The sequence below is a fragment of the Xylocopa sonorina genome, chromosome 8 (assembly GCF_050948175.1).
Source record: "Xylocopa sonorina isolate GNS202 chromosome 8, iyXylSono1_principal, whole genome shotgun sequence".
In the NCBI taxonomy this organism is placed as follows: Eukaryota; Metazoa; Arthropoda; class Insecta; order Hymenoptera; family Apidae; genus Xylocopa; species Xylocopa sonorina.
The window spans coordinates 13014634-13042182 of NC_135200.1; the positions used below are offsets into that span (position 1 = coordinate 13014634).

Genomic DNA, 27549 nt, shown 5'->3' on the forward strand with positions numbered 1-27549 from the left:
ATGGTGTAGCCCATGGTAGAAAATACAGCGACGGCGAATTGGAACACAGTTGTTGCATCCGTGTGTAAATGTATCTTTATCGTTAATTATTATCGTAACGTATCGCACGTTTACTCTTGAATCAGTCCGCGATCACGCGATTAAATCCTAATCGAAAGTTAACCATACTGCCGCAATCATACCTCGAACATTTACGCGCTTCGACATAGTATTTCGAAATTTCCAAACACGTATATACGGACAACAAAAAAAAAAATGACAAAAGTACACGTAATAAATCGGTCTCAAAGCGAAATTGAATCGTTTCGTATCTTTTTTTCTTTTCTTAGTTTCCTTCGTATAAACCGCGAGATTAACTTTGAGATCGATCACAATTTGGTATGTACAAAATTTGATTCGCTTAAAATTAACGCACATCATTAACAAATCGCTATTATTTTCCCTTCGCAGTTTTCGTATCGGAATACGTACTCGATAATTGTCGTTTCTTTTTTTTCCGTTTGGTCCTCGTCTGTATGTAAGAAAAAACGAAAAGGGAAATATAAAACGAACGAAACGATATCGGAAATGTACCTTAGACATCGAAATCCGACCGAACCTTGAGCATCCGTGAGAGATATTGGTATGGTTTAACATACTTTTCAGTATAAAGAGTGAATTTTTTCTTTTCTTCCTCGAATTTACAATCCTAGTGTCGTACCTGGACCAAAAACTTTCACTTATTGTACATGTAGTATTAAATGTGTATAGTAAGTAGACTTATATTCTACTTTGGCAAAAAACCTTTTACAAATCTAACCGTGAGTGTTTTTCAATGTTGCTTGTTTCTTCTCGATGAAATTCTTATTCTTCGCACGCAATCGTTTTCTTCTTTTCTTTTCTATTTATCATTTTTCCTCGTAATTCTTGCTACTTTTCCACAAAACTCTAGCCTTCGACTGGCAGCGGCTCGAACGTTAAACAGCTCAGCACTAAAGTAATCTCAAAAAGGTTAGAAAATGTTCAGTTCCATCGTCGACTTCTCTTATTTGTTATAAAATGTGCCAAAAAGGTGATATGCTCGTATTTTTCCTCCCTCTCTGCTCGCCCTGGAAGGATTCACCGATCACTGGGCTCTCCGTTTTAAACTGCTACACGTGGTATGTATATATTTATACATATATATGTATATATATAAAAAAAAAAGGAAAAAAGAAAGAAAAGCACTGACGCGTTTTGGCAGTTTCAGTTACACGTTACTTAGGAAAAGTCTGTTCATCACTTCGTTATTACCGTGGCGATACAAAGTAAATGCATATACTTGGAATGATACTGTTTATCAGCTCGCTTAATTATCTAAGAAAAGGTTTGCTTCTCGTCTCGATGCGTTCGCGAGCGAACATTTGTCTGTCTGCCTTTTTTGATTCGCCCCCCTCCACCCTTTCCGAACGGCGAGGGGAATAATTGCGCGCGGCTCGTACGACAGCGAAACTATCCGCGCGCGTGCTTACGCGTACATCTAAGGCGTGCCCGGGACGCGCGACGCATTTTGCGAAGAAAAGAAAAGAAAAAAAAAAAATAAAAGAAGTTACAGTTCGCTTATTCATAGGTTTGATGAGCAATCGTCACGTTAGCGCACTTTACTGGTCGCTCGTCCGCTTCTCCTCCGCGTGGAAGGTTCTTTCTTTCGTCGCGACGAAAAAAGGAAACGATAGAACGCTACTTTGCGGATTAGTCTTGCGAGCGGTCGGAACTTGGGATTCTTTGCTCCCCTCCAAGGAGTAACGAGGTTCCTCGGGGTCGAAGGTCGGTCCCTCTGGTCGGTTCACGCGCCTTCGCCCGGTCTTTCTCGGTCGCATCAGTAGAGAAGATCGCCGGTCGTTTCGGAGCCCCACGCGCCGCCGTCCTGAGCGGGTTTCAGGTAGTCGATCTCGTTCTCGTTGTCCAGGTGATCGGACGTGGCGCTGGTCGGCGGTGTCGACGATATCGAGGTCGAGGTCTGCAACGGACTCGAGGACACGGCTCTGGTTACGCCCAGCTCGAACCCTTCGGACGTCAAGTCCACTTTGCTAGGAGTGTAACTGGCTAGGCCACCACCACCACCTGCGAGGACAAAGCACTAGCTTTCAGGCGGGCTACGTTCGGCTACCTGCGCGATTTCGCTAAAAAAACCTCTCGAGTACTACTACTGGTGGGTGAATGCTATGCGTGAAACGCGAGGCGTGGAATGAGAGAGGAGGAAAGAATTCTCGTCTAAAGTCAACGGTAGGGAAGTTAGAAGCGTTTCTGGAGAAACTATGGTACTGATTTATAGCAGAGACTCTTTCGCAGGATCGACGGTGTTCACGGGAGATAGAACGTGATGCGCGAACGTCGCCGCTGCAAAAGATCGAAAACACGAGAATTTAGTCGAGAACGGTGACGTGGATAGGAATCGTTTCCGAGTAAAAACGTGAAGGAATGGGGAATGAAAGATAAAAAAAAAAAAGAGAAAAATTGGATCGACAACGCAGACTCGTGGTAACGAGAGTAGAGACGAAAATTACCGAGAAGGGTCGGCATGCTGGTCGTCGAATTGATCGAGGACGTTTTATTGCTGATCATAGGCGATTGCTCGACGGAACCGGAAGTTTCGCCATCCACGCTGCTCTCGCCCTCCAGCATCGATGCCTCGCTGGGGTATTCGAAGGTACGCGTGGCCGTGTCGTCGAACTGTATTCGATGCTGAAACAATCGTAACGTCGTATCGTTTTAATCAATTGCGGTCTTCATCGTGTCGAGACGAATTCGGAACATATTCTCGCCGGGACAAAAGTGTATTTGTGGCACGCGAACGTAACCAGGCGAGCAGAAGAGAGGGCGCAACGTCTGTTGTGTATCGCGCGCGGAGTGCCGGTACAAATAAGACACGGGAAGAACAAACAACGGCACGCAGCCTGGAATAACAGTAACTCGTCACACTCGATGCTTTTTCGACTGCTAGAGAGGACATCGCCTTCTCGCACGCTTCTCTCGCCGACGAACATGATCAAAAGAGAAAGCAATTCTTTTTCCAGAGGCCGCCGCAGCTCGCCGTTTACTGTTCGCCGTGCATCCGTCGAGCCGCAAACGGATTGGGAATTCAAGTTACTCGTGGCAGTACACTTTTCATATTTTATTTCTCAAAAAAGAGAAAAGTTTCCGCGCAACTTGGGTTTCTCTTTTCAATATCGCGCGCACTAAAGAGTTAAGGCGCGTCTACTTCGGTATTCACAAACCGTCCGCGGATATAATGAGAATCAGAGTTCCTAGAAGTCGTCTGGTCGCGTAACAAGTAGTTGAGAATTCAGCGGTGATTATGAAAAACGGGGATGGTCTCTCTCGGCAAGAAATATAAAAACGTTCGAATTCAGATATTTGGAGACCTCTGTCGAACAGAGGATCCACGAGAGCTGTCTTTGAGTGTGCACGCGGCTTAAGGCGGACCATCGGGGAGATCTGTTATTTCAGGAGCGGGAAGAGCCAAACACTTTCTCCTCCAAAAAATTCTTACGACGCTTAAAAGTGCACACCGACTGTTCCCCTCGCGCTTAATCGCGGCACGATCGAATGGTTCCTCCATAGTTTCGCTGTTATTGCACAGCGAGCGGAATGGTAGCGCGATTAAATCGCTGGAGCAAATAAATTCCTTACAATGGTCTCTGGTATTGCCAGGTTGGCGCATAGGTAACAGTACCCGTGATTATTTCCACCAGAGGTTAACTATGTGTGTTCGGTTTCCAGAGCCACGAAGCTGTTTCGCTATAAACTAGACGGCGGTATTGTCCTGTAGGTTTCAGCGGCGTGTTTCGCCAACGGATTCCAGCTCGCATCGACTAGAGAGAGAGAGAGAGAGAAGAAAAAAAAATGATCCTCCGGCAAGTAGTCGGATTACATGGATCTTGGAGAAAGAAACGAGCACGCTGAATACACTTCCCGTGCCATAAATCTCAATCAGCATTTTCGTTCGCTCAAGTGGTAGCGATAGGAGTAGGATTAGAGCTGAATCGCCACGCGCGGCAGGGAAAGTGCGTACGCGGGTTCTCTCGAGTGGATCGGTTCGTTTGCGAGTATCGCAGTGAAATTTTGAATCGGCTGCGAACCGAACGGTAGGAACGGATTCGAAAGGAGCAGCGAAGGTTCGTCGACGAAGGTCAAGAACGCCCGGAACTCGATGGATAATTAATGGTGCCAGTTAATTACGACCCTAGCGTCCGTCTTGGGTCATCGACAGCGAGCAGAAGAAGTTGCATTGTATAATCTACCTGATTCCATCCAGTTTAACGAGCCGTCGAGTCCTCGCGGAGCGGAGTCTCATCCGGCGATGCGACGGAATGAAACTGTACAACCGAGCCGCGCGTTCGTTCGAAAGCGCGACTCTTCTCGCAACAAAGTCGCTTATGGTAAAACGGCTACGAGGATCGAGGAAACGGCGCACGTGTGCGAATGGCGGGAGGAAGTGTCCGTGCGCGCGGTCTGGTAGAAAAGGCTTTCCTCTTGGCGCGAAAACGGCCACTGTCAATAAACGGAACGGGCGAGCCATTCGTTGGCCGAGGGCAAATATCACGGTGGAAAGTTTCGCGTGGCACGTCGACGAGGCGTGTGTCGAATCGTTCCCCGAACCGAGATGCCCCCGCCGGGCCACGCGCTCATTGGTCGCCGTTATATTGATTTTCACGAAGAAAACGGTGAACCGAACTACCCTCAAAAGAGAGTGAACCTTTTGTGTCGCGCGCGTGCTTTCTCGACCATAAAATCAAGCCAGTGCACCACGGCGCCGAGCGAGAGTATCTCGAGAGTAACTTTTATGCCATCGTAAAGAAAAAAAAAAATAAAGAACGGGAAGAAATAAAAGAGATATCGTAGCTCGAGGCGCTCGTCAATTTGATAAACGAGAGAATTCGACTTGGGAATCAATTCGAAGGATTCCACGAATCGATCGAGCTATCCTTCACCGATCTCGTAAAGAGACAACCGGAAACATCGAGAACGACGTCGTTTCGTTCTGCTTTGCATCTTTACGATCGATAAAAACAGCTCGAGGCCCGTGGTTCGCTTCGTGCGTGTTCCCTCGAACCCGAGAAAATTGTTCGAGCCCGATCGGGAACGATTCCTGGCAGGTTAATCAGAATAAATAAAAAGTCCGTGGACAATGTCGCGAGTGGACCCGTTACTTTTAACTAGACGCGGTGGAACAATAACGCCTGTTATCGTCTCCCGGAAAGGAAACCGTTTATCGCTGCGGACAATAGAAAGAGGAAGCTAAACGAGCTTTTACGTATTACGCGTTACATTTCGCGTCCCACATGCGCCGCCGCCATCGCTGTCGCGTCGTCTCCGCGTTAACGATCGAAATTTTTAACGCCACGCGCGATTACGGATTTTCTGCTGGCACAAAAGCGGCTCCGCGAGGATCGTATGTATCTGTGGAAGTAACATCATCCGCGTACGGTTGCGCGTCGATAATAATCGTCGAGGGGAGCGCAAAGGTTTTTAACGCGACGCGAGGAGGTGAACGCAGGCTGGTAACGTCCTCTTTCACGTCGAAGAGGCGAGCAGGTCGTGTTGCACGGTAGGCGCGACGCAAAAACGTCGAGAGGGGATTTATCGTCGCGACGCCCCGAACAACCCCGTTTCTCACCGTGGAAACCGCGTCGAATGGACGGGCGGCAAGAAACGCGGACGCGAGGGCATTCGTTACGTCCGACGAAACCCGTAATCTTCCTCGCGCTGACAAGATTAAACGGGTCATGAGACATCGCGGATTCAAAGAGCAGCGAGCGAGCGAGCGAGCCAGCGAGCAAGCGAGTCGATTCAATGCGCGTTCCGATCCCTTTGCCGCGCGCGACGCTTTCGTTGTGAGATCATTTATCGCGATGAACCACGCCGATGACTCATTTCGAAAGAAGTCGCCTACTCAGTCATCGTTCTAGCCACCTGACAGCGGAATGCTTCGTTAAAAATTGAATTTTCAACGTTTCATATGATCGTATAATGCCAACCGTGTTCTACGGAAGGAGAGACTGAAAGAATTAATCACAGAGCAGCGTAATCGTCGCATTGTTCCTCTGCTCTATCGAGGAGCGACGAAAGTTGACTGTAATTGTCGCGAAAATTGCCGGAGGACGATCCTCGCGATCCCTAAGTAACGATGACGATGTTTCAAGAACGAGGAAGTCGTTGCGCTAGCTAGGAGCGAGTGATGAGGAGTTTTCTTTTTCGATTATTACGTGGTTATTCGTTATCGATCGCATGAATTGCTTCGAATACCGTTATCAGGGGGGACAGACACGCGTAAGTATGTTAGAAGCGAATTAGCCGCGTCTACGCGTGTTTACATTATTTGTTCATTTGCATACACGCCGAGCGGGCTATTCAACGACGATGCACGTAGGATGCATTCTTCGAAAATAGATCCTACAAAGCAATGGCATGTTTATGACCCAACACCGGCTGAATTTATTAGCGCGCTGAGAGATTGGCTCGGCTCCGCCGGCGTTGGAAACGTTTCCGTTCGCGTTCCTCCTCGCACCGTGCAAAACCGTTCAACGAACGCGTAATTTCCATCGCGAGAATGGATATTTTTCGAATTGTACGCGAGCCGCGTTATCTCGAGGTCTTCCGAATATCGTTCTCCAGCGGTGACCTTCGAATAACCTTGAACGACAGCACATATGCATCAACCGTATCAGGTGGCGCACGTAATACCTCCGATAAGAGGGGGAAAAATATACGAAATCCACCGGAAATAATTGAATAATCGTTCAAACATCGTAAAAGGGGAATTTAAAATCCGATAATTAGATAGCGGCACGGTTATGAGCGCTCGCACGTCGTAAATCGTTATTTTAATTACTTTATCGCGCGTCAAACGTTTACATTACTTTATATCAGGCAAGTTTACCACCGTTTATTTAGATAAACGCGCACGATTTCGACGTGTGACATTTTCGAAATCGCTCGTTTCGCGCGCCCGTTCCCGCTCCGCGTGACCGTGCGACGTAATTGCGATGTCGCGACCGATAAGGACGAAAGTCGTACTCTTTTTCCCCGATGCCGGAAATAAACCGAGGCGCACGTGCCAGAGGAAACGAGCAGCGCGTCCTCCGCCTCTTCGCGAGTATACCAACGCGAATTACGAAACGTACGTAATTACTGGTCGAGTTTTCCGCAACGAGGCGAGATTACAAATGCAGATCGAATCCTTTTACCTTTCGTCGCCGATGCGAGGTAACGTTTCCGCGTGGCGAGCACGAAGGAGCTAGAAAAGAATCGCGCCGCGCTTCCGGCGATTCGCTCGGCTCGCGGGAATTACAATTGACTTTCGTATTTTTTCTCCCCTTTCCGTCGACGACCGTGTCCAGACGCTGCTACGGCTCTCCATTAAACGATCGAGCCGTATTGCTGGCAATTTTCACCGGAATGGAACGATTTCGCAATTGTTGACGGGTGGCGAGCGGCACCCCGGGGTCGACGACCACGAAAACTCGCCCACGAATGGCTCCACGTCGAACGATCCGCGGAATAACGTTCGCTTAGCCGAGTTACTGCGCCACGCTGGTGATCGAACGCGAAATTATGAAATTTCACGCAACCGATCGGCAACTCTCCGTAAGAAAAAGTAACCTTGACTGTGCCTGAGAGAACGTGCCTTTTCGAACGTTCGAAATTCGCTGGCGAAGGCACAGTCAGCGTGTAAACGAACGCTTCGAATTCTCGACCCAGTTTCGATCAAGGACGGCGCGAACGAGGCTTCGAGGATCGTAGGAATCGCTGACGATTGTCAACAAATCGCAGACTGCTCGATTCAGCGGGAAAAGGTGCGCTGTTACGGTGTCGCGTCGCTCTTGAACGCAACGATTGTGCTCGACGGAAGAGAGAGAGAGCCCTTGTTTGCGATTCGTTACAGCCAATTATGCAATAAGTTTCTTCGTCGCAATTATATAGCCGCTGTGGGGATTCCGAGAATTCGTCGTTGTAATTACTCGCTGATAACTCTCTTGTTTACCCGGGTTTACAGCCTCTTCGACGAATTTCTGCGCGCGCGTAGTCTGCAATTCACCTCGCGATTCGGTAGTTGTTTTGATAAGCGGCCTTGTCGGGGATGATTCTCAAACGTTCCGTTAACGCGACGGTAGACACGATTTCGATTGCACGCGCAGATTTTTCTCAGACAAAAGAAGAAGACAGAGAACTGGAGCGAATTGAAAATGTAAGGTATCGTTCGAAAAACACGAGCAGGCTTCACAGCGTATTCCCTTCGCAGCGTGGGAGGGATGTTCTCCAAACGCGGAGGCAGCCAGCGTCCCTAATCCTCGCGTTACTCGAGGAAGCACTGTACATTCATCGGGGAAGGTAATAAACCGTTTGAAAAATTCACCTGTTCCAACCAATTTACCGACAATTACACGTCCAGCGGTAGGATCTCATGCGGAAGATCGATGGGCACGGGGGATCGACGGTAAGCGGTAGCGAGATACAAAGACCGCAGCCTTGGAGCGCGACCGAGTAGATACACCAGCCGCGCTTCACGATCGTTCGCATTATCAGATGTTGCACGCGTAATGTCTCCGGTAATGGCCTCGCACCGGAGCGCTGCTCGTTACCTTTCACGGCTCGCTATTAATAAAGGGACCGTGAGCCACTCTGGTCGCGGATCCGGGGCCTCCTGTTCCCGCGCCATTGGAAACCAACCCGATGTCCCTTTTCCCAACGCTCCACGGTTAATCGATCGAGCTTCAGCGTCTCGTCGCGATCGATTTCGCGAGAGAACAGAACTGTCTTTGCTCTCTTCTTCTCGCAGTTCTTGATCGAACTTGAACACGGGTAATTTTATGTAACGATCAAGCTCGATTCTTTTAGCAAAGTGAGCAAGTACCCGGAAACCAAGAGACAAGGGGTTACATACGTTCTAATCGCAAGCGGAATCGAGAATAGCTTCTTAGGATCCTTTCGTGGCATAGAATAGATACATTAATTGTATTCAGCACTCGAGTTACCGCACGACAATACGGCTATTGTCAACACTCAGATTTCTCTCGTAGATCGCGCGTGTCCTCGGAGTAAGCGTACGTTAAATAGCTCGCGGAGTATCGTCCTCCATTACGGTCCCACGTGTTCGCGCGCGCGTTACCTGGCGAACGAGGAGGGACCAGCTACCGCCTCGCGGTTGCGTTCTTCTTCGCGCGTCTTCGTTGTTTCGAAATGTTCGACCGTGGAACAGGATCGACGAATCTCGCACGAGCGTTCTCTCCTTGTCCAGGTTGGGTGTGTTACCATATCGAACCGTGCTCGCGCGCCAACCACGCGCGGTTTTATCGTCGCGCGACACCTCGCGCGGCCCTGCTGGTATCGGTAATAAAACCGATTGTTCGCGAGGTGAAACCGTACGACAGACACGCGGGAGCGAAGCGGATCGTAAAGAACAAATTATTCACGCCAGCGTTCGCCAGACGCGGACAATTTCGCGCACGAAACACTGGTCAACACCGCGCGGTTTTCCACGGAGCGTGGAGTCCTCTCTACGAAAATTTCAGTTCTACTTTCTGGCGAACGAACGCGAGAGGATTCGAAGTTTCCGCCAGCGGACACAGCATAGACGCACGTAATCGTTAATTTCTCGTAACGAGCGGTGCTCCTAATTGTCGAATTAGTCGAGCGAAATGCTCGGATATTTCTCGTCTTTGGAGAAACACCTGCGGTCGGCTGTTAATTGTACGTAGCCGATGTCGAAACACGGCGAAGAATTCGCGACGCTTAGAAAAAAAAGGAGTATGAACGCGTCGGTTAGTTAGTTAAACCGCGCGCGAGTGGTTGCGCAAGTCGAGCCGTTTTCGCGAGATGCGAACGCTCGGTCGCGGGACGCGCGTCATCCCGGGCACGGGGTGTTTTCAACCGTGCGATTGTTCACCGTTAGAAATTCCAGCGCGTTCAATAAAATGAAAATATAGCGCGGAAGCCGCGTTTCAGGCCGCGCGTTCTCGCGGGGAGAGCCGAGATTTCTAACCGAACAACGGCGTCGGGGCCCGCGGGAACGCTTTCGCGCGTCGCACAAGACAAACTTTACGCGATACTTACTTTTATGGTCCGGCTTAAGTAAGTACGCGGCTTTGCTTTCGGTCGACGCCGTTTTAAGGTAATGGCATTTAAACCCCCCGGCTCCCAACGAATTCGTGGAAGTTCCCGTCCCAACGTCGAGTCCGGCACCTTATCCAATTGAACGTTGGACGAGAGCTTAAACTCCGTTCGCAGCACGTATCAGTGACGCATCCGTTCGGCAACGGTTCCGCGTCGGTTCAGCGATAGTTCCGTATCGACGTGGACGCGTTTATCCAGACAAAGGCGAGCATACGAACGGACACGTCGTCGCGCGTCGATACGTGCGGCGCGGGTATACATCGAAGGTTCGACGAGGCCTGTAGGAACGCGTCGAACAACGGCCGCGTTTTCTACGCGAGGAGAATCATTCGACGATAACTCAGGCCACGGAATTCCACGTCGTGTAAATAGCCTGTCCGGAGTTTCTATCGATCGGACACGGTCGGTGGACACCGGAGTAAATCCGCGACGAAGAAAATACGACGCATCGGCGAACAATCGATTCAGGAGATATCGGTTTTCTCGGGGCCACAGCCTGAGAGATCGATCGCCGGACAATAAGCGTGACGAGGCCGTGCTCCGGCCATTTCGAACGCTTTTACTACGAAATATTCCAACGGCGTTTTCACCGCGAGTTCCCTCCACCCCCGTCCACAGACGGACTTTCGAATATGCAAATTCCTGCTTTTACCGGTTTCCATTTTTCATACCATCTCGTTACGTAACGCGTTATTAAAGGTTACAGCGAGCGCGCCTCTAATTGGACATTGAAATCGAAGCAAACGCCGGGGGTACCAGATCTAGGCGTACGAGAGTAGACGGAGGACTCTCGAGGACGATCGCCATTACCAGCTGCCACGACGCCGTTGCGTAACTTCCAATTTTCCGAAAATTACCTCGATTACTTGTCCGTCGATCGGGGCTCGTTAATCCGTCCCATCTCAGAGGAGAAAAGTAGCTATCCATCGTCGGACCAAAGGTTTCACCTTTGACTTTTCCTATCTTTCCCGTGGCGGCGTGGTTTTTGTGGAACACCCGGAACCGCGACAAGGCGTATCGCGGCGGGGGCGGACGAGGAATTCGCGCGGCTCTACTCGACGCGTTCGCACGAAACACGGTAGATTAACTCCTTCGACGAGCCGCTTGAAAATCGTCGGATACTTTTACTTGGCGAGCCGACACCGAGTAGTAACGGGCGAGCTTACGAGCGGTCTAGTCGTCACGGGAATCCGCGTGCACTCGCGCGCCCGTGAGAAAGTCGATCTTTTTAAAAGCGTTCCGCGGACTTCACGGTGATTTCGTTCGCCCGTTTTGGATGGTCAAGTCTCGAATGAGAAACGACGCTTCGAACAAGGAAATAAATTCGAAAACAGGCACCGCACCGGGCAAATTAACTCCGATTGTGTTTCGCGTTCCCTCGAGGAACGTTCCAGTTTGCAACAAAATTTCCTCCCCTTTAGGTACTCCCTTTCGATTGCTTCTTTTTACGATATTAAATCGGCGTAGAACGATGTTTGCCAACGAACACTCCGTTTTCGATCTCTATCCTCTGGTCCGCGTTTCAGGTACCGCAACAGGCGTTTGGAAACCACGCGATGAATCAGAGAACTCGGTCGGTGGAACGCGGAGAATTTCATCGTCGAAGTGTCACAGTCGCGGTCAATTGAGGAGGCAGTGGCGAATCGATCGCCGGCTATCGTTCAAGAGCAATTTCGCCTCTAACGACGGGAGAAGTCCGCCCGTGAAACTTAATCACGCGACGTTACAGCGCATTGATTATTTGGAACGATTATCCCGTAGCTCGAGAGGGGCGAGTATCGTTTCGATCGTCTCTCGAGCTATGGTAAAACGTACCCTCGGGCCTCGGGAGATACCTGTTCCACCGAAACTCGTTGGGCTCCTCGCGAGTTCTCGCCGTGTCCCGAGCGGTTCGTCGAACTCTCGCCGCCGTACGAATCCGTGGCTATCCGAAGATTATCGGCTCGTAAACCGTCGCGGGCTTTGTCCGTCGGCTGACAAACACGATGACCGAAGGAATTACGCCGCGAAAGGAAACGTTTACCGCGTGTATCCTTAATTGCATAGGAATCGAGCATGACTCGGCTCGAACGCTCACTGGCTACGTGTATTTAGACACGGATAAGCTATCGCGGCAATGACGCGCAGCTGTTACACCTAGTATGCAAGTTGTATCCGGCTGGTCGGCTCTACCGCGCGCGATACCTGATCATCTATCTCGGAAGTGTTAGCTGAAGACGCGAGGCGAATTCTCGCGCCCCGTCGTTCGCCTTGATTCGCTTCGAGGCGCGCGAGGCGATCACGAGGACGAGGAGAAAAAGGGCGCGTCGGAAATTTGGTCCCAGGGAACTGGACGTGTCGTAACGGGGGACGGTCGCGCGAAGGGAGAAAAAAGTTGAAAGGCTCTCGGGGCGCAGCTCGCCCTTGAATATTTTACAATCTCTTTCACGAGGGAAAGCGCATTCCCACGGTGAGGCGAGGGCCTTGGTGATGGTATTACGTCGCTTGCTTTTCGACTTAAACGGGCTCCCTAGCCAAGGCTACCACGGGTGGAGAGCTGCGGTTGATTAGATTAGATAAACGGTTCGAACCGATCGGGAGATGTTACTACGCGTTACTATCGCTGAGAAAAACTAACGTGGAAAACGTCGATGGAACGTGCATCGAAGCTGTGGATTAGATAACGCTCGATTGTTTCAATCGCGCGCGCGCACGATCTCCGTAAGGAAAATAGCCGAGAAAGAGAAATTGGTATCTTACTTTGTGATTTCGCGGCGTCCTCGAGAGATTGCTGCGTCCATTGATGAGAACGTTGTCGTTGAAGAAGGACACGTCGCAAGGCGATGGTGGACCACCGGCCAGCTCCCATTCGCCGTCGTCGGTCGTCGATGCGTCCAACGTCGCGTCCAACACTATGATGCCTCCGTCGCCGACCTGTGGACACGGACGAAAATGAAGGCACACGAAAATAAGAAATGGAAAAAGAGTTAAAACTCTCTCGGAAATCGGAACGTGACGCGTGGAATCCAGTGAGGTGACTTTCGAGTCTCCACGACCGAGTTTCGAGGAAACCGCGTGACCGCGATCATTATTGCTACGGAGCCACGAAAAATTCTCGCCCGTTCGCACGATTTCGCTGATTTTCCTTCGAACGAGTTGCTTCCGCGTCCGTTCAACGCGAAACCTCGTGCCCACGTGCTCGTCTCGCGTTGCGATTCTTCTCGTCCAAGCATGTTCGATTGCTGACGCAAGCAACGTCTCTTAAGAGAAGAACAGAGAGGCGTATGTATAGGTACGCGTGTATAGAGGAGACATCCAAGATCTGGTCGCGAGATCGAGCGTCGTAACTTTCTCGACGCGTTCCCTTCGGGGCTCTCAATGTCGAATAACTCGCACGGGACGAGCCGCGTTATTCATCGACATCCGCCGCCTTTCAATTATTTCCTGAACGAACATCCTGTCGATTTGGAAACCGAGTCGGAGACGAGACACGCTCGTCAGTTCGCTGTCCTTCGATCTCCGACTAATTTCCTCTCGCGTCTGCCACTTCTGCGCACGCGTGGCACGTGGCAAGAGCCGTGCGAAATTGGCGAACGAAAATTGCTCGATCGACTCGTTCGATAAACTGAGACAGCGCTGATAGAGAAATTCTATTAGACAATTTCTACGAGCGATCCCCCGATCGCTCGCTGCTGGGAATAATCGCGCGTGAAATGGAACGATCGCTCGATTTCCGGTCTAGTTCCGACCAGCAATCGTCGTTGCGGCCTGTTCGAAAGTGATCCGTCGTTATTCGCGAGTATTTCCGCGCGATCCTCGTCTACTTTTTCTGTTCGCGTCACTCGGAGAATTCGGACTGAACGATGCGATCTAAGGAAGAAAAAAAAAAAAAAGGAAAAGAGATACGGTCACGGATCATAACGTTGAGCCGCATTACGGGCGAGCAGAGATCGGGGCCGTGCAACGCAATATCTGGATTTGAATGCTACAACGTGCCGCGGATGCACTCGGACGAGAAGATATCGATCATGAATCGCGGCGGATTATCGATCGCCGGATGGAAGATACGAACGGCACGATTCAATCTCGCCGGGTTTTAACGCGCGCGGCGCGAGAGGACGTATTCGTGGAGTGTTTCATATCGTAGCAGAATTCTTGGTGAAGGCATTCGTTTACAGAAGCAACACACTCTACCCGGAAGGCTTTTTTTAAATGCCTCGAATCGATGAGAAATAGTATTGGTAAGCTTTCCTCGCTTCCTCGACGATCGTCTTAAGCTGGAACATCTTCGAGTCATCGGTAGGAATAACACGTGAGTCGTACATTGTTTAATAACCGATAAAAAGCGAGCAAGATAACCGATCGCCAGGCGTTATCGATCGTACGATAATGGTCGACTCGCTGATGCGGTCGTGCGAAGAAATCAGCTTCGATATCTTCGCCCTCTTCCGTGAAGCGATCAGCGTCGTTTGGTTATGGCGGGCACATTATGCAAGCGATCCCTCGGCGATAAGGCATCGTGAGAAGAATCGTTCGATCCACGTTTACCGTGCGATCTGGCGTAACGTTGAACCAGGCAGGCGGATCGTTAGCTCTGATACGTCCACGTCCGTAAATGGTACCGATTAGAACCGGTGCTGTTAACTTTACACGATCGACCGACGATTTTCACGACCGTGCAAGTTCAAGCTGCTCGAACTGGCGCTACGTACGACTCGAAGGGAAATGGTCGTGGATCGACGGTTGGTTAGCGACGACCAGCGTCTCGTGGATGGACGTTGAATGGAAAAAAAAGGGCGCGAGGATACTCGAGGCGGACGACAAAGGTGTAGGCGAGGCGAGGAATGGCAATGAACCTAAGGACGAGGTCCCTGACTTCATGAGAAATTCCCAGGACGTTCCTTTCCATTATTCCAAGCGCACCGGGGTATCACTCTGCCGGGTTGGGCCTTGAACCTTCGAAGAGTCCACGACAGACGCGCTCCTCTAACGATTGCATGCGAATGCGTTCTCGACGCGTACACCTGCGCTGGCGGAGGCGCGAGCCCGCATAAGTGAGCCCTTTACCGTCCTCGGACCGCGTCGAGTCGAAGAAGGCGGGGACCGGATCGCAACGAGGGTTGTCTCGAAAATAAAACTGCCGTCAGAGAGGTCTACTTCGTCCCGATGGTTTCGAGTCCGCGCCCGCGGAGACGGGAACGCGCGTCATAACTAAGATACGATCTTTAAAAACGAAAGAATAAGAGAGCCAGAAGGAAATGCGATCGTTCGAATGCGCGTACGCATTTCTCTGTCCGCGAGTGGTTCTCGCCGTTTAACGAACTCGTTCTCCAGCGTTACCCGTGGCCTCCTCGCAACGAGTTTTACCGAGTGGTACCGTGCTTGTAAAAATGTAACCGTCCGCATAAAATCGCTCTCTTTGTACACGAGCTACGTTGCGCGCGACCGATTAAAAGTTCATTTCCTTGTTCCTCGGCGATCCGTGCCAAGCATCCTTATTAACGTTAATTCCGTTAACTGAAAGCCTGTTAAGGCTTCCTACCTACCTAAATTTGCGACAAAACCGACGCGGACGTAGGCTTGTTCCACTTTCGTCACCGCGAGTATTGCTCCGTCCAGTCTCTCAGAAAATTCCATCGCTGGACGTTGCAGGGACGCCCTCGTCGAGGGCCACGGGATAATAACTCTCGCGTTCGAACCGCGGCAGAGACCGATTTTATCTCCGATACCAGTTCCTCAAACTAGAAACTTTCACCCTTTTGTTCTACCCCCGTTCGCGGGCGATCGACGTTCCCGCGCGAACCATTCATTCGAACGGGGTCCCGTGGGACGCGGAATTATGCAAGCGGAACCACGCCCCTGCGTTTTGTCCCGACGTCTGTCCGCGGGACCGATAAATTTATTCGCCGCTTTCCGTTTTGGTCGGCTCGCGCGACGTCGCGTCGGAAACCGCGTGACTCAGCCGCCGATTTCGCTGGCCCCAACGAAAAACTGCCACCGTGCCGACCAGGCGACGCCGGTTTTCGCGGGCCACCGCGACACTCGTCGTCGCAGCGTTTCTAAATTGGAGCCCCCGCGTAGTCGCGTCGAGGGTGATTCATACGCGGTGTCAAGATTAATCCACGGAGGTCGCGTTCGCTGCAACCTTCCAGCGAATTCCCGTTTACGCGCTCGCTATTTTCGTCTAACGGGTAGCCAACGCGTGTCGTACCAGCCGAGTGATTAATAGAACCGGACTGATACGTTGACGGACGGGAAACAGTAATTTGTCCGTGGACACAGTTTTTCCTGTTCGCAATGCTGGTTATTCGCGCCGTTAATGTCACTCGAAGCGACGAAGAGCTCGATAGCGCAACTTTAATTGCCCAACTACGTCATACTTAGTTTGGTCTGACCTCAGCGGTATCGGTATTCGAGTGGCTCGGTTGTGAAAAGTGTTCAGGGGGACGGAGATAATCGCTACTGTGAATGACTCATTCGTGAAACTGTCTCAGATTATAGCGAGCGCTAAGGTACTCTCCGATCCGAGGCAAACGTGCGCCAAAAGCTGGATCCGTTGCGTAAGAGGGATGCAACGATCGAAGGTGAAGCAACGCTCGAGCCTCGCATACAAATGCAAATTCGACCTACGAGCAGGCTCGTCGCTCGTGTCGGCGATCAAGTTTTCCCCGGGGCCGCGTCGCTGGTCAAGGTCAAACGAGGTCACGCATTCGGAATCCCACCGTGAAAGAACGGAGAGTGCTCTCGATACGCGAGCGGAGGAGGAATCCAGCGATCGCGAGGAACGTTTTATTAAACGTTCGCTTAACTTGGCAAACGGGCCAATTAACGGAGCTGGCGATGGAGCACGCGCGGCAACAGGACAGAAACCGATCTCGCTGGGCTGTGGATTTTGCCCCGTCGTCGGACGGTAAATTTCTTGGATCGCGGTTCGAGTACTCGAATCCTGACCGCGCGACCCATCGCGGCTTATTTACTGCCGCGTCGCGATGATAAAAACGTAAACGGCAATGGGGTTAAGGAATGCACCGGCTGGCCGGATCGAGCGGTACCGGACAGCAGGAGAAGTTCATCGGGGATGCCACGCTAATTCACTCCTAATTGGTTTCGAATCCGCGCGGTTTCTCGCCGCGATCGATTTCAGAAATGGACTCCTTAAACGGGCAGGCGGTACGTCGTCGCGTGTCCCGTCCGGGACATTCCTTCGAATGGTAAACGGGCAACCGCTTTAAAATGTTACGATCGTCTTTGTCCCGAGAAACGCAGCGCTACGGCGTGGATCTTATGGACTCGTTCGGAGAAAGTCTTTCAAGAGTAACAGTATACGATATATTGTGCAGTAAGATTACTACCCGACTATAAATAATTCTAACGAAGCCGGTGGCTTCGTTCTCGAATCTCGATCGGCCAGAATTACGCGTCTTACGCTGCGTTACGGTTCGTTGACGACTTATTGAAATTCAATGCCCGGTTTCATCGCTCGGATCGAACGGTTGACATCGACTACCGATCGCGATTAAAATTACGGAGCTATTTAACGGTTTAACATCCTCGCGAGCGTTATTCAGTCGTAAAACGAGCCTCGCGCGGCTAATTATTACCAGGATTATCGACGCGATAAACCGATCCTCGACGTGAATGGTGGTGGCTCGATGGCGAGCCGATCACGGTCGACGGTATCGCGAGTACGCGAGCGCGTATCCGGGCAACCGGTTCTGCTCGTCCCCAGGGCGTTCTGTTCTGTTCTGTCAAAATCACGTGACGAAAAATCGTAGACCGCGTCGCGAACGGACGGATGAATCATCGTGGTCGACTGGAACGGGCGAAATTCGGTGCAGGACGCAGTCGATCGGGTTCCCATCGGGCGCGAACCTTCGAAGGCATCAATTATGCAAGAATGCATTGTCCGCCGCGGGACGGAAGAGCAGGTAACGAGCAAAGGAGAAGCTATTGTCGCGCGGCCTACATACCAAAAATCGTAGCGGTCGATTCAGTTGCGACACGATCGTTAGAGCGCAATGCTCCTTAGAAGGCCGGCTTAAGGAGCGAGTCTGAAACGCGATAACGGGCCCGAGCCTGGTTCTCTCTCCCTCCGCCGGGCACGGCGTTCCTCTAGGACAGCCATATACAGCAGAGAATTCCCATATCGTCTTATGGAATGTCACTAGCCGCGATACGGCCGCGTCGCTGCCGTTTCTCAGCCGGTTCTCCGATCGGCTATCTAACTTCTACCTGGCAATTTCTCGAACCAGCCGCGACCTCTCGTGACCGCGGGACAGCCGATCGAGGAGCCGCGCGCCGCGGTCTCGTTCCGTTTCCATCGTCGATGAAAAGAGACGTCTCCGTCTCGGGACCAAGCCGAGATAACTGTGCACGCGATGTTAATCTGCCGGTCTGAATCGTTCCGCCGTTAAATTATTGCCCGCGACCGATCGACGATTATCGGCAACGACAAACGACCGCGATAACCGCCGCGCGTCCCCCTTCGAGAGGCTCGCGATCGCTCCGCTTGAAGATCCTTGGATCCGCGAGGTAGGATGCCGCGCGCTGGGACCACCGTAGGTAATAGTTATCGAAAGAAATAAGGTCAAGGATACCTTCTCCGGGTGTAAACTCGATTACCGTACATGCAACACGGCAGACCTGCTGACGAAACCGGGGAACAGTGGTTCTTCGAACGACGGGCGAACAGCTCGCTCGCGCTTGTTTCCTTTCTCCACGGTGACCAAAGACCGTGGTAAAACGTTTTGCAAAATCATCGAAGCCTTTCGATCGAGCCACACCACCGGGGCTCGACGCGGTGGAACGCCTCGAGCGCCTTATCGGGCGCGTTAACTTTGAAAAGAATCACTGCCACGCACCACGGGAAAGCGGCTGACGCATCGACGAGATACCCTGTATCGGGGCGCTGTCTTGTCCGTTTCTTAATTATCAATCGATAAACAACCGTGAGTCATCACGCGGGGAGCACCCTAAAACCGAGCGCGCATCCACTCGCTCGAGGAGGAGCGCCGATGTGTTTGTGTGTTTATACAAGGATAAGCTTCTCGTCGCCATGTTTGTCCCTCTTCGCCGACGACGGCTGTTGGGGACAAGCTTCTCGACGCGCGAGGACGAACGCACTTCCGTTCAGGCGCGTACGAGCCTGTGGTATTCCGTCCCATTGAATTCCGAGGAATTCGAACGGCTGTGCCGAGAATCGTGATGGGACGCGTAAAGGGGGGTGAGGGGCTCGGTTTCGGTGGAGAAAGATGGTAAGCAAAGGAGGCACGGTCGATTTTCCTTTTCCGAGTGTTACGCGCGCGATGTTACATCAGTAGGTCGGCAGTTTACTGCACGTAGCGAGGCACCGTGCTCTCGTGATAACTGTAATAACGCAAAAAGCGAAGAAACGTATTTTAATGATTACGTAATAACTCGTAATCATAGGCCGCGGTTTCCTTTCCGGTTTTTACGTCCTTGCGCGGGTACCAGCAGCAGCGCTCGATAATCGTACGTTTCCAGCGACGAAACGTGGACATCGGCCGACCGTTCTAACGTAATAATAATAACCGCGGTGGAGAACGAGCTTAGCTAACAACCCCGTCGTAACGAGTTTACCTTTACGAGTTAACGTCCTCGAATCGCTTCTTCGCCAGCGAAACTTTCCAAGTCTCTCCACTGCCGTAGCCGGAGGATCCCTCTTACCGAAACTCGGACAACGACAACCTGGAATTCTTTATTTCCATCGCCGTCGCGGCACAATTAAGACGCAAAGGTGCCACGTAATTTCTGCTTTCACCAGCGAGGGGAGGGGGGGCTATCGACTTTCGGAATATCGTGAAAGAGTTTACCGTTACCGCGTCATTCGAAATATGCGGCGCCCTTAGCGCGCGCTTATCAACAGATGTTCTACCTACCGCTTACTCGTAAACGCGTGGAATGGGTATACGAGCGGAGAAAAACGTGGTGGCGCGCCATTACTGGTACACGCGTTACCAATACATAAACGAGGCAACCGGAGTTCACTCTTCGACTTCAGATCGCGAGCTTGCGATAACTAAATCCCATAAAGAATGCTTGAATAACGCATCGAGGATAATAAATAATCTTGTAGAGGTACGAAAGAGAATTAAATCCGCGTGCGTCTTAGATACGTCAATATTTACGTCAAGAGACACGTGACGTAGCATCGAGAGTCGCCGTTTTGCATACTCCAAAGAGTTAAGATATTAGAGAACGCGGAGGCGTGCTAAAACTACTTTGCGGCCCATTGTATAACGCATCTAGATAAGCTTGGTGAAATACGATAGAAAAAGCAGGCGAGAGGACGGGGAATCGATACCGGGCATTATTGGCGGGGCACAACCCCTCGTGAATCGGTTACGTACAAAATCTAACCACCTACGCGTACTTTCGGTCGACGTAATATCAAGTTGGTAACGCCAGGTTCAGCAATTAATTTCTTTCCGGCTGCATTACGAAACGCTCATCGTTTCAGTCGGCTACCTCTAGGAATTCCAGAAGGGTACGTTGCCAGGAATTCCATTACGTTTTCCTCTTTTCCATCCTCCTCTTTCGTTGGCAATTACCTCCGTTCCCGATTACGATTCTATCCCTATTGTATACGTGTACGTCTCTGGATAGAAACGGAGAAACGGTCGAGCGCGGCGGTGCAGCGTTACGAACGCGCTTATTCGTAGCGCGTACGGCGCGTCGTAACCGCGGTCCGATATCCGGCGTCTCTTGTTCATCCAGCGACCACGTAGAATCACGTGGATCGAAGAGAGACGAGAAGGCTGACTTCCTCTAAGCACAGAATCGTTCCACGACCTAATTCCGCGTGCGGATCACACGGTGAAGGGAGCCTTTTACCTCGTTACGGGGGCCCACGTATCCTCGCCGCGAATATTTTCGTCGATTAATTAGACCAATTATACCGTTCAATTACGAAGCCGACGATAATCAGCGGGATCGAAACCCGTCGCGTTTTGTATAATATACCTAAGCGCCGCTGGCTGGGTGCAATGTTCGCGATTGCGTAATTATTACGAGGTCGTCGAAGGTTAATTAACGCCTAGCTATATAGCGTCCCGCGCGTGATACGATCGCGTATCTCGAGCAATCTGGTTGCATCTCATTCTCGGTTTCTGCGCACCGTGACACTCGTCCAGTTTGCCAGATCGCTCGGAAGAAGGAAAATCGAGCGACCTTACGCGAGACTACTCGCGTAGAGGTTAGCGTTAACGACGAGCGAACAATATTTCGCTGGAGCCAAAGTTGCATCGATTTTTCGAAGAACACGTGACTCTTGCTTTCGTTCGTTAGTAGCGAGAAAAAATATGCCGCTACTAATGAACGAAAGAAGAAACGTGTGCACAGAGTTAGCATGCTTAACATTGGAAAGATAAATCTTTCCGTCCTCTCTACTCCCCCCGTGATTTCATAACCGGCTACCCGGGAAGCGTCTATGCAACTTCGTTATCGCGCGATCTAAGGTTGTTCAATTTCTGTTTAATTACCAACGGGAGAAGATTATAACCGGCAGCGGACCGCTGACAACAACCTCAGAACCGCTGCCACGGTGTGCGTACACGTATGTGCAAGTGTACTTAGGCAGCGCCGGTTCTAAGCTGAGCCATATAACGTTTGGAGGCGAGCAATACGATACGACGAGGACGTGTCGTTTAATCGAATTACGCGTGCCACGCGAAATTTTATCTCTGCACGATGCCTGGCTGCTGCTTAAAGGTAAACGTACACCTACGCGCACATCGAGCGCAGGGAAGAAAAATGGATTCGCAGAGGTGCGACTACGGCTTTGCCGCGACGCGATTATTGCGTAGGTGTTAACCGGTTGATCTCATCGCTCGTAGCCTCGTTCTTAGGCTAACCTAATTGTTTCGGTGGCAACCGATGGCTTCGCGAGCTGCTTAATCGCTGGTTCGAGCGTTGTCGATCCTGGTTGGTCGTCAGGGATCGATTCTTAATCCGTGGAACAGCCGCTTGGCTGGCCTACGGAAAATAGCTTAAGAGGTGTGGGCACAAAAGAGCCTTCTCCATTCCAGACGGCCTTTCAGTCGATCCAAGGACGATCGAGACGGAACAGATCGATTGGAAGGGGTAGAAAAAGTATCGCGAGGACTAATCACGTACGTGGTCTCGAGGCGAAGTAATTTTGAGGTTGAGCTCTTCCAGTTTCGTGCAGGTCGGCGAGTATTATCCGGTTTCTGGTTCGTTAAACGGTCCTCCTTCGAGACAGAACGTTTGCTCGTTCTCTTCCGGTGGTCAATTCGCGGAAACCCCGTTACAGCCATTAGATAAAGCAGCGGCGATCTCGCGAGCGACCATGATCGATGATCGTGTGGCAAGAAACGTGGTATACCCGAGAGAAGAGAAGCGGGATCTTTGTAAAATTAACACGCTTATTTACCATTTTGAAGGTAAATCGAAATAAAAGATAAGATACAAGCGTCGTTCCGCAATCCGAGGAGCAGCTCCATTCCTTTCTTGTAGAAATTCCCGTTCTCTCAACGAGCACGTTATCCGGATGATTTCCACAAGCTTCCATCAGATAGACTGTTATCGCTCGCAACAAGTGTACATTGTGATATCCTTTTAGCATACGAGTATCTACTGTCATCCTATCTTTATGATAATAAAGCGCAGTAAACCAATCTTTACGATTTTGTTTTCGAACGATCCAGTGGAAAATGTCTGCACGTGAATTCTGCGCGCGTTCGACGAGTTATATTTACTCGGGTATCGCAATACAAACGGTGCATCGCAAAAGGAAACGAGAATGCTTTCCAGCCGGCTCAATATCTACAATGAACTGGGTTAGTTAGCGTGCAAAGTGCAGCGATTCGTTTCCCGCGATGGACGCGGCCGAGCCAAAATAAGACATCGCGGAGGGGCCCAAAAATTCCTTTAAGCCGACGCTGCTGAGAACCGGATCGCCTCGCCGAGGCCTAAACAAATTACGAGGATAATTCGTATTCGAACGAGCGGTCGCATTTCCGGGTTATCTAATACGAGAAAGTAAGACCAATAATCACCTTCGATATACCGATCGCGATCTTAATTTTCTACGTTTTCCACGAAATACCGTGGACACGACCTGTGCGAGTTTAAAGCGCGGAAGAGTAGAGTAGAGCAGAGAAAGAGAGAGAGAGAGAGAGAAGTTTAAAAGTCAGGCGTTCGATTACGAAGAGGAACGCACAGTTGTCGCAGGAGAAGAAGAGAGGTCGTGTTACCGTTTTGAACGAAAACAGCATCAGCTGTGGGACAAGTTTACGATCGGGTTGAACGCGCGACATCCTGCTACTCGACGTTGGAATGGAAAACAAATAAATGTCGTATAGGAGCCGGTTAAATGTGACCGCGTGCCACGAATGCTCAGACGTCACTTGAAATTCTACGTGCGCCGCCGCGTGAGAGCACGTACTTGTATTGTGCTGCGTACGGCGCGGCGACAGCGACGCTTTTGTTAACCAAAACGATATTAAGGAAAGTGAAATGTTCCGATGATGTCTACACGTACGAAAAGAAAGTCTTCCGTGCCAGGCTACTGTCGAACCGTATCGATCGTAAACTTCTTGCAACCGGATCACGAACTGTTGCCGAGTTTCCACCGATGCAACGCCTTCGAACTCCCGTCGCTGCTCGCCGCGAAGCGGGTCTCGTTTTTCGAACAGCAATTTCAAATCCTCCGCGAACAGCCTCGATCCTATTTCTTTAGTCAATTAGTTTAAAACTCTCGCTTTATCTACACGTTGTATCGCGTACATATCTTTGTAAGAAAAAATTCATTCCTAGATACGTTCGCTAGACTAGAAATATCTTAGAACTTTTAATTCCCACAACAATTAGGATCAATTTATGCTTACAATTCGCTATTGATTGTGAAATGATTAGATTCCTAATTGCTGTATAAAAACAATAACATGGTTGGAGCCATCCTCCATTGATAACTATACACGTGTGGACGCAGTGTTGTAGTCGTCGACACGATAAAATCGCGTAAAATAGTAAGATTACGAGTAACCGATGACTCACCTTCGGCTTCTCCCGTTTCTTCTTAATGATGAGTCCGTCGTTCTCAATATAATCGGGCACGTCCTTCCGGTTGCTGAAATTGAACACCATGGTGTTGTTTTGCTGATTCCAAGGCTTCGTCTCCCATAGCCCGGTGCCGGTTGAGCCGGACTTTTTAGCAGGTTGAATCTCGTCGGCGCTCTTCAAGCTGACCACCACCTTGGTCGGCTGTTCTATGCTCTTCACTCGATTGATCAAATTCTTCTCCAGCTCGCGATTGCTCAGACTCTGTTGCGTGTGCTGCGGCTTCGTCGACACGAGCGGTCTTATGATCCCGATCTGTTTCTGAGGCGGTGACTCGGTCTTTTGGCACCTGATCGGTTTCGATTCGTTCACCTGCGGGTAGGACGGGACGGTCGACGACTTAAGACCCAGGCTGCATATAGCACCGATCGGTTTCGTCTCGACGTTCACCTTAGGGACGTCCGTGTCCTCTTTGACATCCTCGATTTTCCTGTCGCACTTCTCCGGCTCTAGCCTCTCCTGTATCCTGCAGACTGCCTCCTGATCGGTTACGGTGTTCGTGGAACCTCCGGTGAAAAACGGCTTGCTCCAGGGTTCCGAGGGCAACGGGGAGGTCTTCGTCTCGATCCGAGTCTCCGTTTGATGCTCGTCCATCGGCTTCTGGCCGTTCTGTTTGAATCCTGGTAGATAGCTCTTGTTGGAGGTCGGTTTGTCGCAGAAACTGAATTGCATCGTGACGCCGGTTCTCGCGATGTTCTCCAGCGCGGTCTTTGAGATCGTTTTCGGTGCGTCCGTCTCCTCGACGGAGTGGTTGTCGTCGTCGTCGTCGTCGTCCTCCAAGATCGATGGCGAGATCTCGAGCGATCCGTTGGTCTCCTCGGGCTTCTCTTGTTCGACGGGACTCGGTATCCTCTCCGGTGGTGGCTGCTGCTGCCTCGGATGCTGCGTGCAGAGGATGCTCTCCTCGTTCTGGCTGGTGTCCGAGTCGGACACGGATATTTGTCTAAACAGTTCCCTGCTGGGACTCGGCGGCGGCGGCTTGTGGACCGGGCTGGAATTCTGCCTGATCGGATGATCCTTGATCGGGGAGGGCGGGCTGTGGACACGCGGCGAACTCTGCCTGAGCGTGTCCTTCATCGGTGACGAAGGGCTCTGCAGCCTGGGCGAGGGAATTCTGGGGGAAAGAACGGGCGTTACGGGCGGTGACTTGACGCTGATCTCCAGGGAGGATTTTAATTTACTTAATTGGGGCTCGGGACTGGGCGCGGGCGAGAATTTCAATTTAAAGGATGGCTCGGGCGACGGGGACGGGGAGTACGACTTCTCGATCTGCTGGAACTTGCTGACCACCGACGACACCGACTGCACTATGGGATCCGTGATTACCCCGTCGATGTGGTACTCCTCCTGGCCGTCTTGGGTCTCGATCAGCTCCGCGGTCGGTTTCTGCGGCAAGACGATCTTCTTCGGTGAACCGGGTCCCCTCGAGTTCCCGTTCACGAACGGTTTCGGCTGTATCGGCGGTTTCGGTACCACCTTCTTCTGCGCCTGGGCCTTGAACGTGTCGTTGATGGTCTTGAAGGTGGCCACTTTCGCGGCCACCTCGCCTTTCGGTTTCAACTTCTTCGCGGACCCCTCGAAGATTCTCATGGTGGTCTTGACTAGATCCGGTGGCGGCCTCTCCGTTTCCGCCAGCAACGGTTTGATCCTCTTCGGTTTGTTGACGGGCTTCGGCCTGTCCAGCTCGCCCAATCGGCTCTCTATCTTCACGGTGGTACGATCGATCAGGATAATGTGATCGCTCACCGGGTCCTGCTTCAAACCGTTCGCCGCGACGCGACCGGAAACGCCGTGGGTACTGCCGACCTCCTCCGTGCCGTTGTATCTCAGCAACGTCTCGACGCTCCGTGCTCGTTTCATCGACTCGTTGCCGCGCGACGCGTTCCTGTATCTGTCCGTTTTCACGGCCGCGCCGTTCGTCGCCCTTTTCGCGTACTTCCTCGCGTTCTTCTCCCCGGGATCGTCCTCGCAGTCCAACAGATCCTCGAGGCTCGCCGCCCGCCGAAAACGTTGCACCGTCACGCGGCTCTTGTTCATCTCCCGAAGAGTGAGGTTAAGATACTTGCTCTTCAATTTGTTCACGATACCTGGCCCGTACTGCAACTCCTCCGAGCTGTCGCTTTCACCGTCGTCGCTACCGGTTCTGTTCCTCGCCATCTCCGTCTCGATTTTACCGGTTTTCGTTTTCGACAATTCCGCGAGCAGGTCCCTCTCGATCTTGTTCGTTCCACAGCCGCGATGGTGCTCGTCGCAGCTCGACGGCAACGAGTCGGTCCCCTTGCCGCTCTCCTGTCTCGAGTCGTCGATCTCCGAGCCGTCGCCGTGTTCCGATTTCCGTTCCATATCCGTCGACGGTTTACTCACTGTACCGTTCGTAGTAACATCCTCCGTGTCGGAGCAGAACGATAGATCCGCCTCGAGACGCATGTTGCACGCGACTGTCGAGCCGACGTCGGCAGCGGCGGTCGTTCCGCTGTTGACGATGGCGCCACACGCCGGTCCTCTCGAGAAAAACGGCGAAGAAGAGACAACGACACCAGCAATGGCGCTTCCACCACTACCGCCGCTGCCACTCGAGTTATTCACCGCGTACACGCTGTCCTCTCCGGTGCTGGTCAACCGGGTTCTCGACGACGCATTGCCAACGGCCGCCCACTGATCTTGACTACCGGCCGGGTCAGCCGATTCTGTCGTTACGCCCGCTGTCGTTGTCGTCGTCGTCGCCGTCGTCGTCGACGAACCGATTACCGCCGAGCATAGCTTCACACTGGCCCCGTTGCTCGCGAGAACTTTGCTCTGTTGCCTGCGACGCTGGATTAAGTCTCTTTTCCACTGAGGCACGTTACTGCCTCCCGTTTCGCCGGTGCTCGTCGCCGTGTTGCCGGTGGTAGCCATGTTGGACGCGCGATGGGCGCGTTCGCAAAAGCGCGCCCGATTCTACACGACACACCGCACGTCCCCCTCGCGGCCGTTCCGCTTCTCGCGCTGTCAAAATGTATCCCTTTCCTTTCAGGCGCGGCGATCTCTGTTCATCGTGCCCGTACGCGGATTCTTCCCTCGACGAGAGACACGGACAGCTGCGAACGGTCGTTAGAAAATCGATGTCTCTCGCGCATATGCAACCTCGTATGGGTACCAGTCTGACAGCGGACACGTTTCGTTCCTTCGCCAATTATTTACATCGTTTCGCGTGCATTATCTCTCGTGCACCGCCGAACGCTTGTCACCCGTACGAACCGTAGGCGGATTGCACGGTGAAACGTTTCTTCTCTCTCTTTCTTTTTTTCTTTTTTCGTTCTCTCTCCTTTGCGGCTCGACTAGATTCGCATGCGTACA

At 51.6% G+C, this 27549-nt stretch overlaps 1 protein-coding gene across 1 annotated transcript; it reads right to left on the reverse strand.

Annotated features, from left to right (window-relative positions):
* Positions 1-310: 310 nt before the first annotated feature.
* On the reverse strand, positions 311-27490 carry Bif (protein phosphatase 1-binding protein bifocal). The gene is made up of 4 exons (XM_076900099.1): positions 24151-27490; positions 12874-13047; positions 2526-2703; positions 311-2082 (listed from the first exon to the last, which is right to left on the reverse strand). The coding sequence occupies exons 1-4, from the start codon at positions 27106-27108 to the stop codon at positions 1838-1840; spliced, it is 3555 nt and encodes a 1184-aa protein (XP_076756214.1). The 5' UTR covers positions 27109-27490; the 3' UTR covers positions 311-1837.
* Between the last annotated feature and the right edge of the window lie 59 nt (positions 27491-27549).

What these genes read in the sequence shown, in the direction of transcription:
- Bif (XM_076900099.1), bottom strand. Translation starts at nt 27,108, where the DNA reads ATGGCTACCACCGGCAACACGGCGACGAGCACCGGCGAAACGGGAGGC. An exon ending in GGACGCCGCGAAATCACAAA is followed by an intron (nt 2,704 to 12,873) that starts GTAAGATACCAA and finishes CGATTGTTTCAG; the next exon opens with CATCGAATACAGTTCGACGA. An exon ending in CAGCATGCCGACCCTTCTCG is followed by an intron (nt 2,083 to 2,525) that starts GTAATTTTCGTC and finishes TTGTCCTCGCAG; the next exon opens with GTGGTGGTGGTGGCCTAGCC.